The sequence below is a fragment of the Helianthus annuus genome, chromosome 14, assembly GCF_002127325.2.
Source record: "Helianthus annuus cultivar XRQ/B chromosome 14, HanXRQr2.0-SUNRISE, whole genome shotgun sequence".
Classification (NCBI taxonomy): domain Eukaryota; kingdom Viridiplantae; phylum Streptophyta; class Magnoliopsida; order Asterales; family Asteraceae; genus Helianthus; species Helianthus annuus.
Window position 1 is genome coordinate 164,314,242 of NC_035446.2, and position 15,468 is coordinate 164,329,709.

General features: G+C 37.4%; 2 protein-coding genes across 2 annotated transcripts; both read right to left on the minus strand.

Annotated features, from left to right (window-relative positions):
* Positions 1-3,018: 3,018 nt before the first annotated feature.
* Positions 3,019-7,892, minus strand: LOC110904735. The gene is made up of 5 exons (XM_022150587.2): positions 7,756-7,892; positions 7,519-7,618; positions 4,065-4,626; positions 3,746-3,977; positions 3,019-3,664 (listed from the first exon to the last, which is right to left on the minus strand). Exons 3-5 carry the CDS (start codon positions 4,623-4,625, stop codon positions 3,165-3,167), a joined length of 1,293 nt encoding a protein of 430 aa, XP_022006279.1. The 5' UTR covers position 4,626; positions 7,519-7,618; positions 7,756-7,892; the 3' UTR covers positions 3,019-3,164.
* Positions 7,893-13,736: 5,844 nt separating this feature from the next.
* On the minus strand, positions 13,737-14,810 carry LOC110904736. The gene has a single exon (XM_022150588.2). The coding sequence runs from the start codon at positions 14,571-14,573 to the stop codon at positions 13,911-13,913; it is 663 nt and encodes a 220-aa protein (XP_022006280.1). The 5' UTR covers positions 14,574-14,810; the 3' UTR covers positions 13,737-13,910.
* Positions 14,811-15,468: the final 658 nt, after the last annotated feature.

The window sequence follows — 15,468 nt, forward strand, 5'->3', positions numbered from 1 at the left end:
GACTTGAAGGGGTATGGTCCCAGATCTCGCGTCAGCATCGACCGCGAGTGACCATTACCCTTATCAAAACCCCCACTAGCTAACAACCTACTTGTGCCCATGCGAGCACGCGTCGGCACAAGGGTTGAATCCAATCTATCTAGTAACGAAGGAGGACTTACATGAAACATGAGAACGGTAGAGTGATGCGACATAGCATCACATCTGGTGTATGAAAACGGAAGTATTCACAGCGATGCGGCCTCGCACCGCATCCAGTGAACACTTCTATCAATACAAGAAAGCCTAGGCATAGAAGAAGATGAACATAACGGTGCGGCTGGCACCGCACCATATGGGCATTTTCGTCACGACAAGGGATGCAGGCAAATCGTCTCCGCGGACGACGATGCGGCTAGCACCGCATCTCGCGTATTCCTTGATCACAAGTAGGAGACGCAGTAACTTCAGACGTTACCGCATGCAGCGATGCGGCTTGCACCGCATCCTATGCACTCAACAAGTGGGACTGACACCACAGTGCAAGTGGCACCAATGGCAGTTACCTGTCAGAGCTACGTAAGCAATGGACTGACGTGGCGTAACCTCCACAACCGACAAGCCTGACACACCTGCAAAGGTGCAGCACGTCGTCAGTCCATCCATCATCATCCTCCTTCACTCCTCGGCTATAAATACCAACCCCAAACCAGGTTTGAGGTATCTCTTCACAACTCTCTCACTACTACTACTATCTTACTTTGCTTCCTAAGCAAACTACTGATTCTCACGCCGGAGAGTGGTAACAAGGAGCACCCCCCACACCATCCTCCTTGTTACGAGTCACGGCTTGTTTCCTTGTGCAGGAGATCAACCACCGGTGATCCAGCCAGCGATCCTCGAGAGGAAGGGATTAACCCTTCTTGACGAGACCAGTGTGTTAACCCTGCCCGGTTAACCATTGTTTCATCAAAGATAAATTTACTTATTGCTTCATCTTTACTTTTTAGTAAATATACATAGCAGTATTTAGTACTATCGTCAATAAACGTGATGAAGTACTTATTTCCACCTCTTGTGGGTACCGCTTTTAAATCACAAATATCAGTGTGAATTAAATCAAGGGGTTCGGTTATTCGTTCAACCGATTTCGATGATGTTCTTGTAAGTTTGGATTCAACGCATGTTTCACATTTATAGTGTGAATCAATATGGAATGTTGGTATACAATTTAAATTGATTAAACGGCGTATTGAATTAAAATTTACGTGACCTAATCTACCATGCCATTTATTCGAATCAGAAAACTCAAGCATATAAGTAGAAGTAGTAGCAATTTTATTCATGTTCTTGACAGTCATTACATTCAATTTGAACATACCATTTTGGGCATAGTCCTTGCCTACATACATTCCTCGTTTAGTTAGTACAAATTGATCGCTCTCAAAAAGTAAATGAAATCCAAACTTGTTAAGCAACCATCCCGAGACTAGATTCTTGCGCAAGTTCGGGACATACAACACGTTGCTTAGAGTGAGCTCCTTCCCCGAAGTCCACTTCAAGATCACCGTTCCTTCACCCATGATGTCAGCGGTGGCTGCATTTCCCATATACAGCTTCTCTTCTCCAGAAAGCGCCTTGAAGGTGGTAAAGAGGCTTTTGTCTGCGCAAACGTGACGGATCGCGCCCGTATCAACCCACCATCCTTTTGGAGTGTTGGTCACAGTATTGACCTCATCCATCATTGCGCTTTTGTCGGAAATCATTGCCACCAAAGGCATTCCGTCTTCATCCACCAGGTGCGCACGCTCACGCTTTGGTTTCTTGCATTGGTTAGCCCGATGCCCCGGCTCGTCACAGTTGTAACAAGTCCCTTGGAACGTTTGAGGTTTCTTTTTCACAACCCCTTTCTTCGGTCCAAGGTTGCTAGCCTTTGCTTTCCCTTTGTCCTTTTTCCCCTTGCCCTTCGCGCCCTTAGAGGATTGCCCATGCTCAACCAAATTTGCGCTAGCACTAGTCTGCGCAAGGCTGCCTTTTAGGGCAATTCTATTGTCCTCTTCAATCCGAAGACGAACAATAAGATCCTCTATAGTCATCTCCTTTCGTTTGTGTTTTAGATAATTCTTAAAATCAACCCAACTAGGAGGTAACTTTTCAATCATCGCTGCCACTTGGAATGTCTCGCTAAGTGTCATGCCTTCCACAGAGATGTCATGAAGTATAATTTGGAATTCTTGGACTTGATTCATAACTGTTTTAGAATCATCCATTTTGAAATCCAAAAAACGGGCTACCACAAATTTCTTTGTGCCAGCATCCTCCGTTTTGTACTTCTTGTCCAAGGCATCCCAAAGCTCTTTGGAAGTCTTGACGTTGTAGTACACATTATACAACGCATCTGACAAGCCGTTTAACACATAGCCACGACATATGAAATCCGAATGCTTCCACGCGTCTACCGCGCACTATCTTTGTGCGTCGGTCTCCCCTTCCACAGGTTGGGGAGCGGTTTCCGTTAAGAACCTCGCAAGGTTCATGGTGGTCAGGTAGAAGAACATCTTCTGCTGCCACCGCTTAAAGTGTAGACCCGAGAACTTCTTGGGTCGTTCAGCGTGATTGGCCACTGTGGACGCTCCCACAGTGGTGGCGTTGAAGGGGGTTCCCGTCACAACATTTGTGGTGTTGTTAACGTTGACATTTTCGTTCAACATGCTGAAAAAATTAAAATTTTAGAGTTTAGTCAAAATTCTGATTTACGCAAAAACCAGAAGTAAACTATTAAATTTTAATTTTTTACCACAAATTTACTGTTTAGGCTTCTAAGTCTAAGGGGGTGTTTGGGATTGCTTTTTCAAAATAGATTATGCGTTTTGGATAATCAGAATCAGATAATCAGCTGTAACAAAACGTGCTGCAGAAAGATAGTGTTTGGATTTGATTATGCTGTTTGATATCACAATAATCAGATAATCAACTATTGAGTGTTTGGCAAATATATATATTTTAAAAAATAAATAAGTGAAATGACAAAAAAAAACATTAACCATCAAATCAAACAAACAATATCAAGAAGCCAAAAACAACAAACGCCAGTTCAATCGCTACACCATATGATTTCGGTACAAGGTAAGTAAACAAATTATTCACTATTCTGCATTAGTACTGCAATTGCAACAGATAAACATTCAATTGGATTGCATAATATCTTTTGCAATTCTCTCTCTTACCAAACTCATATATAGATCGTCTTGCCTACGACGTGTAGTTATGTCTTCTTGTGTTCCATTAATTCTGATGGATGTATCACTTTCAACATCTCGGGTTGGACGATAGGTTTCTTGTTGTGCTTTGTTAAATGCTTCATCAAAATGACCTTTCATCCTAATGTAGTTGTGAATTGCCATGGATGCTATCACAATGTCGACCTGTGTTTCATAAGAGTAATTAACATGCATATCTTTTAATATTGCCCACCTTGCCTTCCATACTCCAAATGTCCGTTCGATCACATTTCTTAAAGATGAGTGATAGTAGTTAAATGTCTCTTTTAGTCCTTTCGGAGCGCGTTGGGCAGCTGTTTGACCTCGACGAAAATCAGGTATATGATAGCGAACATCATTTCCTTTATAAGGAGCAAGATAACCTCTGGTATTAGGGTACCCGGCATCAACAACATAGTACTTATCTGTATAAATTGACCTTGTACTTCAATGCAATGGGTTAAGTAAAAATATATAGCATAAAACATACATAAAATAATACTAACCACCCGTTGGACGAGGAAATTTCACCTCTGGCTTACGTAATGCTTCTAAAAAAATTCTTGTGTCATGTGCAGTGCCTTCCCATCCCGCCCATGCAAATGTAAAACACATATTAAAATCACACGCTGCCATGATATTTTGGGTTGCATATCCTTTTCTACCAATATATTTTGCTTGTTCATGCTCTCGAACTGATGCCTTAACATGTGTTCCATCAATAGCACCAATGCAATCCTATAGATACAAAACACTACTTACTAATTCACAATACTATAGACAAAGTATTAATTCTGAAATTTGAAGTAAAAAAATAGAACACACCTTGAACATGGGGTAATACCGAGAGTTGTTTAAGAGTTGTGGAGGTACTTCATCATTGTAGTTTGCTTTAGGCATGATGATGTCCCCGCTAAGCTTAAGCACCGCTCTTAAAACACGATGGAAATGCCTATGAATAGTTTCTCCTGAATGATTGAAAATTTCTTGAGCTAGTCTATTTCCACATCCGTGTGCTAATATCAACAAAAAAATACCAACAGACTCTTCAATAGATACATTACGTGTCTCCTTTAGGTTGTAGTGCATTCTAAGATCCGAACATAAGCTCTTGAAAACATCAACATGTAACCTGAAATCTTCATAACAACGTCTAGGATGACCATTGAGTATTTCTTGAATAAAAATATTTCCTGTACGACAGGAAGTGCGACAAGGGATACGTGGGATATTCATCATATTGTGTACTACCATCACCCCTTTGACGACTAAACCGCATAGTAGTAAAAACCGTTTCTCATCATCTAACCAATCTTCCTCATTTGAGTCATTGTTCTCATCTTCACTATCGGAATTCACATTTTTACCATGGCTTGGTATCTCCATCCTATTGAAGTACATAATAAAAAGAGATAAATAGTCAAAATAATTCAAAATGAAACATAGCTAAAACATAGTATCGAAAGTTCTTGTAAAAAACACAATGTCATTTATTCAAACAAGGCACACATAGAAATGTCTACAAACGAACATCCAAAGAGCAAAGAATAATATCAATTAAATAAAAATATAACACGCCATCACTCGTCTATAAGTGAGTAGAGAAAGCTAATCTTGTCGATGGTAGTTGGCGGGTACATAAAGCTTTCCCTTGCCTCTTTTTTCATCAAGATTCGTAGTGCCTTGTTATAATTTATCGAACTTGGCTCAAAACCCGGGAAGTTTGAAACAATATCCATACATTCTGATAGAGTAGGTATTTGATTACTTGGTGTGCTTCGTGAGGATAGTGCTTCAATAACCGTGTCAAGTTTAGCTTCAAGTGAGGAAGCTATTGTACTTTTTCCCCTGCTTGAACGACCATGAGCATTGTTTTGCATTTTCCTCCTCTTGACCAAATTGCTTTCTGGAAATAATATTTCCGCATCATCACCTAAATTCCCTTCATCGCTATCTGCCTTCCCTTCTACATCCATAACACCAATATCGTCTTGAACATCACTTTGACTAATTTCATTTTGCAATTGATGAGGGGTTTTAGACTTATCCCCAGTGGCAACACAGTCTCGAAACAATGGCTCGTAAAACTCTTGATACATCTCTAAATTTTTGTCCTTGAATTTTGCAAGTTCTGGATCCGCCTTTAAATTGAAGTAAACAAAAGTTAGTACCTAAACTACGATGACTTCCAATCCCTCTTCATTGAATCCCAATGGTTTTTAAGTTGCAGTTTGGTGTAATCTTTTCCTGTTCGAGTTTTTAGATTATTTGCTAGGTTCGTCCACCCAACCTTATTGAAGTGGCTCGCAGGTCTATTACCATTTTTGACTTCCTCGAGACACAACTCAACAAATATCATATGGGTACTAGAATCCCAAACAGTTTTTCTAGCACTAGCCTTGGTAGATGAAAGCTTACTTGTGGCATTTTCATGGTTCAAATCCATTCCCTGTTAGACGAACATATTTGGCATGTATCAGCGGTATGATGTAATTATTGTGCCAATCTAATCCGACATCTTTGGCTATTATGACCCACATATTGTTTTCTACCAGTCATTCATTTCCACCTTTCTTTATAACAGTCAAATATAAGCATAGTTCTATTCGAAACGTAAAGTAAGTATTATAGCGGTACTGCCATAGATGACTAACAAGCCTGAGATTACATAACTTCCTTAGACTTAAGTGATCAAGAGTGTACTAGTGTGTGTTTTGTTGTATGGCATGGAACAGGAGAACTCATCTCTTTGTACGCATTAATATATATTGTGGGTGACTTCTAAAGTTCTAATTTGTTTGACTTGTTCCCTTTATAGCTAGTTTTTTTATGTAACCCAAATAAATCTATTCATAAGTGAGCTGATCAAAATTGACACATCTATATAATTAAGTCTTAGGATTGTATGTATGGTATAGCATGATAGGCCCAAAAATATTCTTCAATTTTTTTTCTTAATGGCCCAACCCAGAGGTATGTGAGGCTATACTTTGCTGGAAAATGAAAATAGAAGCAGTCATACATATGGGCACACATTCAGAAAAAAGGTCACTTTTATTATTTTCAAGCTGTCCACACCAAGCAGCTGCTGTTGTTAATTTTGTCTATTTGATTGGTTAACTAAGTTGAAATGTTGAAGTAACTTATATGTCTGTGTTCCTTATTATTTGTTATTATTCTTCTATTGGGAGCTATATGGATAATCTTGAAACCACAAACTGATAAAAATCAAAACGGGTCTCTAGGATCCTGAAGGTTTGTATTTCTTGTAAGATTTGAATAGATTGCAGGTGGCATTCATATCTACTTTATTTATGAATGAGTCGATTTGCATGTGTTTTATTTCAACGAGTCAAATGACCCAATAAAAAAAGTTAACTAGAACTAGAAGAGAAAAAGTTAAAATGGGTCAAACAGGTTGAAAGTAGCCTAAAGTGAGTAAAGTCTATTTTTAGTGCACAGAACCTCTTAAATCGTTTTATATAGAGATTTAAATCTTACTGTAATATTGTTTTTGTAAAGTTTTAGTTACTGCATTACTTATTTTGTACCAAGTTTAAAGATGGTCAAAATATTGTTTGCAAGTCAATCCAAGTTCGAGCCGTCCTATTTGAACTTTGTTATAACACGGCATGTTACAACATGAACCCGTTTTTGACCCGTTTCTCATCCTGTCCAAAACGGGTAATTCTTTGTACACGTCGGACAGGTTAATCCCAAACACATTCTGTCCAAAATTATTATTATTATTATCATATTTGTATTGTCGAGTATGATTATGATAATTATACTCCGGTATAATCTATTTTGTTATAATTAGTGTGTCGAGTATGTTTCATTAACTCGCTAACCCACCAACCCGACAAGATTGACACCCCTAATTTTGCACCATATCACTCATTCACATGCATTAGAAGAGCAAGAACTAGTACCGCTTCTTTACAGAAGAATGAGAAGACCATTATAACTTATTAGCAACCCAAATCTAGAAGACACCATTGGCTATCCTCTAAATAAAAAAAAACAACAGATCATACCAGCATAAAACATAAAGTAGATCATGCCACCATTATAATAACCATGTACCTAGTGCTATACGTTTACTTCAATAATATTATTGGTTTCTAACCTATTTGTTTTATTAATCGACAACAAACCCTAAGTTAACTCAGCCTTTTTTTATTGAATCAAACGACGAACAATCAACAACAATTTCATTGAATCAAACCAATTGCACCAAACCGAAACCGAAAACAAAAACAATTAACAGGACGAATACCTTACGTAGGGCAAACGGCAGATGCTAGAGGTCAGGAGAAAATTAAGAGACGAGAAACCCTAACGCGCCGCTTTCAATCTGTTGTGTGGGAAACGAATGGCTGAATATCACGCACCAAGAAGAGAAGAAATAGTTAGAAAAAAAAGGGTGAATTTATACTATTAATATGTAGAGAAGAAATAGTTGTGGTGATCGAAAGTAAAGAAGATGATTGGGGATCATGATGAAGAAGCATACCTCTTGATTAAGCGAACTGCTGCAGCTGTGATCGATCAAAGGATCGTGATGAAGAGACCAACTTCCATGGAAATTTTGGCGGCAGTTATGGCGCTATATTATGTGGAATCACGTTTCCTTGCAGTAAGGGGAGACCTACTTATGGATTATCACGTTTTGAAGTCTACAAAACGTAAAAAATCACTTTTTATTAATTTTTTACCAAACACTCAAAATAGATTTTTTGCGATTTCAAAACACAATAATCAGATAATCAGGTTAAAAAAGCAATCCCAAACACCCCCTAACTTTGAAGACCAAAAACAGAAAATTTTTAATAATTAGAACTTACTGATTGGCTTCTAAGTCCAACTTTGAAGACCAAATCAGAAAGTTTTTAGCAAGTTGGGACAGATTCTGAGATGTAACCAAAATGGTTTTCAACCAAAGTCGCTCCTTTGAAGATGAAAACAAAAAAAAATCTGTTTTTAAAACACAAACTGAGTGAAAACAAAACTGGTTTGAATCACAAACAGAATGGTTTTGATTACAAGAACGGTTTTAAAAATCTGTTTTAAGATTGTAGGAACCGTTCGCGTAATAATAAATAAAATAAACAAATTTTATTAACTGATTACAATACAGAAATAGAAAGCTAACAACTATTACTATTACAACTGAAATAAAAGACAATACAAGAAGGGGTAGAAACAGAATTGACTGAGGCACATGTTCAACACGCTTCCCTTAAAACAAATTCCGAGTCTCCCAAGAGTACTCGTTTTGTTTCCCAGGGTACAACAGCCGGAGCAGTAGTACTGCCGGAGTTCGCCTACAACCCGAAGGTTACCTTGAAACTGCAAGAGAGAGATTAGAAAAGCTATGGAGAGACAGAGAATTGCTGTTGTGTTGCTGGGTTTTCGTAGTGTACTCTACAGCAAGGTATGGAGCTGTATTTATACAGCTCCTGGTTTGAAACAGCCAAAAACGAATTAAATGAGAGGTTTAAATTGCATTAAACGTCTTCAATGCAATTTAATACGTCATTTAATTCTCAGTCAAAGCCTATTAACTCGTTAGTTACGAAGCTGGACTGAAACTGCACTGTCATTCAATGCTGGAAGCTTCTGCGCGCGCGCGCGCAAGTCACCCTGGTGCGCGCGCGCCCAGGTCTGCACGCCCATGCGCGGTGCGTCCTCTTGGCTCAGTTGTTGTATCGCCGGCCTATTATTCGACGTGTTATTAAAGATATCAAAAATACTTTGTTTTGCGAATCAAATGTTCGAATAGCCTTTTCAAAAATATTTTCGTCGGTGTGAGAATAATCAAACAACTTAAAGCAACCGTACGTTTGATCATTTGCCATGTATCGGGTCATACCCAATGAGTGGTAACGCAAATGCACGAGTCTGGCGAACCGTGTGCAGCCAACCAAGTATCGGAAGTTATGTAAGAACAGGTTTGTAACTTTTCATATATTCTGTTAATTCTTTTTTAGCTTTGGTGCACGTATTTAAACAATCACATCTAAGGGTCGCACGACTTACATGTTTATAACACGGTTGGAGAGGTCGTTGAATTAACGAATTCAAGCGTTAGTTCTCGAAGTGTTAGAATGGCAAGCTTTCTTGAATCACAAATTGCGTCATTCCCAATCGGACCGCTTCAACGTTATTAACCCATAAACTTCATTTGTTCGACCTCGAAGTTTGACCTTCGACTACTTCTGTTTCAATGCCTTGCAATGCTTCAATTGTATGTGGTTCTTCAAAGTCGAATTTGCATCTTTCACAAAGAAAAAATTACCACAAAACTTGCAACAAGCCTTGTTCGGCACACTTGACATTTCACATAAATCGAAATTGCGACATATTCCGGGGTTTCTTTTTGTAGCCAGCTTGCGAATCACCATATCGCTAGATGGTCCACAACTAACCCGAAGATTGAGCGCTTGAAGCCATTCCTGGATTTTTTTGAACATAATAAAGAACTTGAGCGTTTTTGATCATTTTCTTATGAGTAGAGAGCGCTTTTTATTGTTGTGATTCAACCAAAACTAGGGATGTGAATTTCTGACACGACCCGAAAACACGACACGAACTTAACACGACATTCGCGGGTTTAGGTTTAGTCTAAACGGGTTCGGGTCAGTTTCAGGTTCAGCCCGCGAACCCGTTTAGCTAAACAGGTCAAGTTCAGGTCAACCCAAGGTTAACGGGTTGACCCGTTTAACCCGTCCATATTATATTTTATTTTTTTACAATATGTTTTATGTCATAAATTAATTTGGGTATGTCTCGCATAATTATAACTTAACAAGAGATATTGACACAACGTTTTATAATTTAAAAGCAATTTTATTATATACATTTGTGTTTTTTAATAAAATTTTAATTTTACTGTATTAGTTTGCAAAAAAAAATGAAAATTCGGGTTGAACGGGTCGTGTTCGGGTCAACCGGCTAATATTCGGGTTCATATATATGACAAGATTTTCGGGTTCGGGTCGGTTGAACCCGCCAACCCGCGAACCCGACCCGTTTAGCATCCCTAACGAAAACACTCCCTACGTATTTATGCTAGTTAGGGGAGCCAAAATAGTAAAATATGACAAAAAAGGCCAAAATCTGACCCAAACGGTCAAAAAAGACTTGGTAGCTGGTAATGGTATATACTGATGAAACGTGTTTTAAAGCCAGTTTTTTTTTTCTTCCAAGTTCAAAATCTGGTTTGGGTTGAATTAGTATTTTTAAAAAAAAAAAAAATCCGGCTGGTTCCAAATTAACGGGGCGGGTTGCTCCCAAAGCAGTTTGGTCCAAACTGCTTTTTTTTCGAGGTTGGGGGGGGGGGGGTGTTCGGTTTCTATGTTGGTTGGCCCAAACCAATTTTTTAGCACCTCTACCAACTAGTGTGGAGTTCAGCCAATATTCGCGTTTTTGGTGCGTGATTTGCTATTGGTGTTCTCGCACATACATGCTAAGTTGGGTCATTGAAAAAATAAAGTGCTTCAAGGATTGATCCTGGCGGCTTGTTGGTGCTTATGGAAAATGAGGAATGAGCACATCTACTCCAACAAAACGGCTTTAATTGCTAAAACAGTGGAAAACATTAAACCGCTTGGCTACCTTTTAGATAAAAGGCACGTCTCCGTTTGAGTATCTGACATGGAAAGATTGGTGTAAATTTATGTTTTGTATTTGTTGTTTTTGATAGAAGTTGCCGTACAAAAAACATGTTGCATTCAAGAGCCAGGTTTAAAAGAGAAAGCCGATAGTTTGAGAAACAAAATATTGATAAAATAAAAAAAGCACTTAGAAAACATCATTCAAAATTAGTAAATTACTACTCTTAATTGAGTACTTTTACTCTTAATTGATTACTTCAAACAAAGTAAAAAAATAGTTTGTCAATTTAATCACCTATATAATTTTTGAATAAGTTAAAACAAACTATTCTTTTTGAAGAATTGTGTTGGATAAAAACAAAAGTATGAGTTAAAACAAACTATTCTTTTAGAAATATTGTGTAGGATAAAAACAAAAGGATAGTTTATATTAAATATGATTCCGAATAAATAAATGGGGGACCTAGAGCTGTTGTCCTGCCTGAGGATACTGCCGACGAATTTTAATATGCTCAACTACAAATGAATGAATGAATGACCATCCTCATTAATCAATGCACCATATCCCACTGATATATATTAAAACTTATACATGAATATATACATATCATCTACTATAGTATGAGTTTCATTGCCAAAGTCTGATTATTACGATAAAATACCATTAAACTAATTTGTTTATATGCATGTGCATACATATATATTATAACCATGGTTGTAGAACTCGCTAGGCGCTAGTCGGCCAGTAGGGTGAAGACTAGCGATTAATTGGGTCGGACTTTTTATGTATAATTTTAAGATATATATACACACATATTTTTATACGTACTTTTTTAACTAGACAAGTTTTACCATAATGTGATTTTTTCTGATACTTTCCGTTTTTTCTGATTTTCTCCGACTTTTGGCCGGCCGATTAGAATCGACTAGCGATTAATGGACTGATTAACAAAAAAATAACCAGTAGAGGGCCGACTAGCGATTAATCACGATTTTTACAACCCTGATTATAACTTGTAATATGTTCACACCAAAAATAAATAAAAATATTATCATTTGTATAAAAAAGAAGACACGCTTTCTTTTGGCCCATAACGCAGGAAGAAAACAAAGTCATTAATATATTAGATTACACTACACATATAGTAGAGATTAGAAAATGAAATTTATCTTAAAAATGCCATTATAATATAAAACAACACATGTATTCTTTAATATGTTTCATACATATATGTAAGCATTAGCCTATAAATATTTATGTCATCTCAATATATGTAGAATTGGTTTTATAAATATTTATTAGTATTAGGATGCATAAGATGCCTTTAGAATAATCTTTATTTCTTTAATTATTAGTCACTACAACTTAAAAGTTATTTACATAATTATCTTTTGCTTTTCTCATAAGAGAGGCATAATATGATTAACTAGGGGCTGAAGCAACGGTGTAAGGTGTTCGTTGATTAGGCCGGAGGGTGTGGGGGCGCCACCCCCGCCAACTCATCAACTATAACGTCCCGGGGCGCTATACCTCCACACCCTCAGATTTAAAGGGGGACGTTATATGAGGGGTTCCATCATGGTAACGAGGGAGAAGAGCTTTATCAGGGGGGCCCCACTTGATTTAAACCAATGAAATCTTTTTTTTTCGTTTTTTAATTTTGTTTAATAGGGGATTCATCCACACCATGCAAATTAAAGAGGGCTCCATGGCTGAGGTGGATCCTAGGTGACGCTGACGTGGCCTGATAAAGCCTCTAGGGGGCTCCAACCACACCCTCCAGCCTTATCTATTCACCGAAATTCATGATGTATTTTTTTTTATAAAATCTAAACTTTAAAAATATCATAAACTTAACCCTTAGCTTAGAAAATATCATAAACACCCTTAGCTATACTGAGAAGAGAACTAATGATGTTACGAATAAGAAGTTATCGTCCCACTACATGATATGTTTTTATCTAATCAAGATTTTACAATTCATAAATAACTAAATTAAATCATTAAAATAACCCACCAACTAAATAATAAGATAAGAAATAATCAAAACGAAATGCTTATTTCATAACTTTATTTTTGAGTAAATTACAAAAATCGTTCTTTATTTATGTTATTTATTTCAAACTGTGTCTTTTGTTTTTAAAAATTACAGAAAATGTACTCGATTTTTGCAAACCTTTACAAGTTATGTCCTTTAGCCCTAACTCATTTCATTTTTTGTGGTTAAATCTGAACAAATGGACCCCATATGAGGGTATTTTGGTCATTTTACTCTCATGTGGGGTCAATTTGATCAGATTTAACCACAAAAATACCCTTATGTGCAGGAGCGAAGTATAGAAAGGGCAGGGAGGGGCGTCCGACCCCCCAAACTTTTCGCTCAGTAGTGTTATATATGTAATTTTTGTATAGAAACTTTTGGGTATACACGTTTTCGACCCCCCGGTTCTATAGAAATTTTTGGGTATATACGTTTTCAACCCCCTATCATTCGGGTCAAGGTTCGCCACTGCTTATGTGGGGTCCATTTGGTCAGATTTAACCACAAAAATTAATTGAGTTGGGGCTAAAGGACATAACTTGCAAGGGTCTGCAAACATCGAGTACGTTTTCTGTAATTATTAAAGACAAAGGACACAGTTTGTAATAAGTAACATACATAAAATACATAAAAGACGATTTTTGTAATTTACTCCTTTATTTTTAGAAACTATGATATAAATGATATTTTTTTTTGAAAGAATTGTTGTATAAGCTTTTCCAAATAACTGAATAAGGTCACAAACTAAAAAAGAAGCTCCCTTATCATTTGTTGTTATCACACAAGTTGGCCAATAGTGGGACTCGTACCAAGAACACATAGAAATTAACATTTAGTACAACTGTCACGACAATTTATTGATCCTAAGTCACACTAAAGAAGATGGCTAAATTATACAATATCTCACACAAAATTTAATAAAAAAATCTCCACAAAATAATCCAGTCAATATTTTTCTTTTCAAAAAAATAAAACAGATGAAGAAAGGGTAATACAGTAATTTTAAAATGTTAATGTGCCATAGCAGCAGGAGGAGCAAAGTTAATACTTCTTTGATTAGGCATAGCAAGCATAGCAGTATGATCCATAAAATCATTCAAAGCCACAACATATTCCAATATTACCCTCAGATCATCAGCACATGAAAACCCAATATTGCCCTTATGTCTCACAGCATACACATAAAACGTTATGCACCCTTTTCTGAACTTGAACCGGGCCATTTCGCAACCGGTTAACCCTCTGATCAACTTCCGGTTCACTTCCCCTAAGGGTATCTCCGGCGGAAACAACCGGTCCACCGCCACCTTCATGGTTTGTGACTCGAACACGAATATGACCACTTTGGATTTTTTGGTTCCTAGGCCGAGAGTGAGTGTGTGCCATGCATGGTGGGCTAAGATGGTGAAGTTTGTGGGGAGGAATGCGGTGGTGGAGGGGAAGGTGTTTGGTGGTTTGTGGTGGGTGGTGGGGAGAGATAGGAGGCGGAGGATTTCGATGGGCCGTGCACGGCGGATGGTGAAGGATTTCACGATGAGTTGACCGCCGAACCGGAGGCCTTTGACTTCTGATGAGGGTTTGAATGAGTAAGTTGAGGAGGGTTGGTGGTTTGTGTGTTTGTGTTTTTGTTTCTTTTTGTTGTTGGTGGTGGTGGTGGTTTCTTTTGCATCCATAGGTGGTGGTGGTGGTGATATGTGGTGGTGATAGGTGGTGGTGGGGGAGAGAGAGGGGGGGAGGAGAGAGAGAGAGAGGTTGGTGGAATGGGATTTTTTTTATTTTGGTGGATGTGTGTATTGATTTGTGATAAGATACCAATCTAAAGCTTTTTTATGATTTTCAAAGTAAAAAGGTACACCTTTCTATTAATTCCATTTTTAATGGTTTCTTGAATTTTCAATCATATTTTTGTTTGTATGGAAGTAGAAATGAAAAACATCTATCATTAATATGTAGAGACTTGATATAAGGTAAAAGAAAGTAGCATTTTTGTTATAATTTTATGATAGGGTCACAACTATATTTATAGATATGATGATGATGATATGATAGTAGTAGGTAATCATCGATTTCATTATTTTAATTTGTATGTAAATGAAATTATACAGCATACCGTATGCTGTATGATCTATTGGCATCTTGAGGTGAGATAAGAATTTGAGACTAACAGGTCATGAGTTCGATTTTCACAAGGAGAGTTTTCTCATATTTATTAGGTTTCCTTCTGAATTGGTGTATAGGCATTATGCCTAGTGGAGATGGATATGATCAGGTGGTTCTGCTAGTGACACGATGATAATTCAGTAGTTCGTCAGTGATCCATATTTTTCGTTAAAAATATATATACATGTATATCAAGTGAATAGCTAACAACTAACAGTTATGAAAGCTCATGCCAAGCTGTCATAACTACCTACTTACAATACATACTCTAATAACTGCAATACATACTTTAACAGATGATACACATGATAATGCCGTACTAGATTAACTTTTATATGCATATTATCTTTTGAATATTTTATTTGGGAATTGTTGGTAAATTAATAAATTTATGTTGATGCAAGTGTT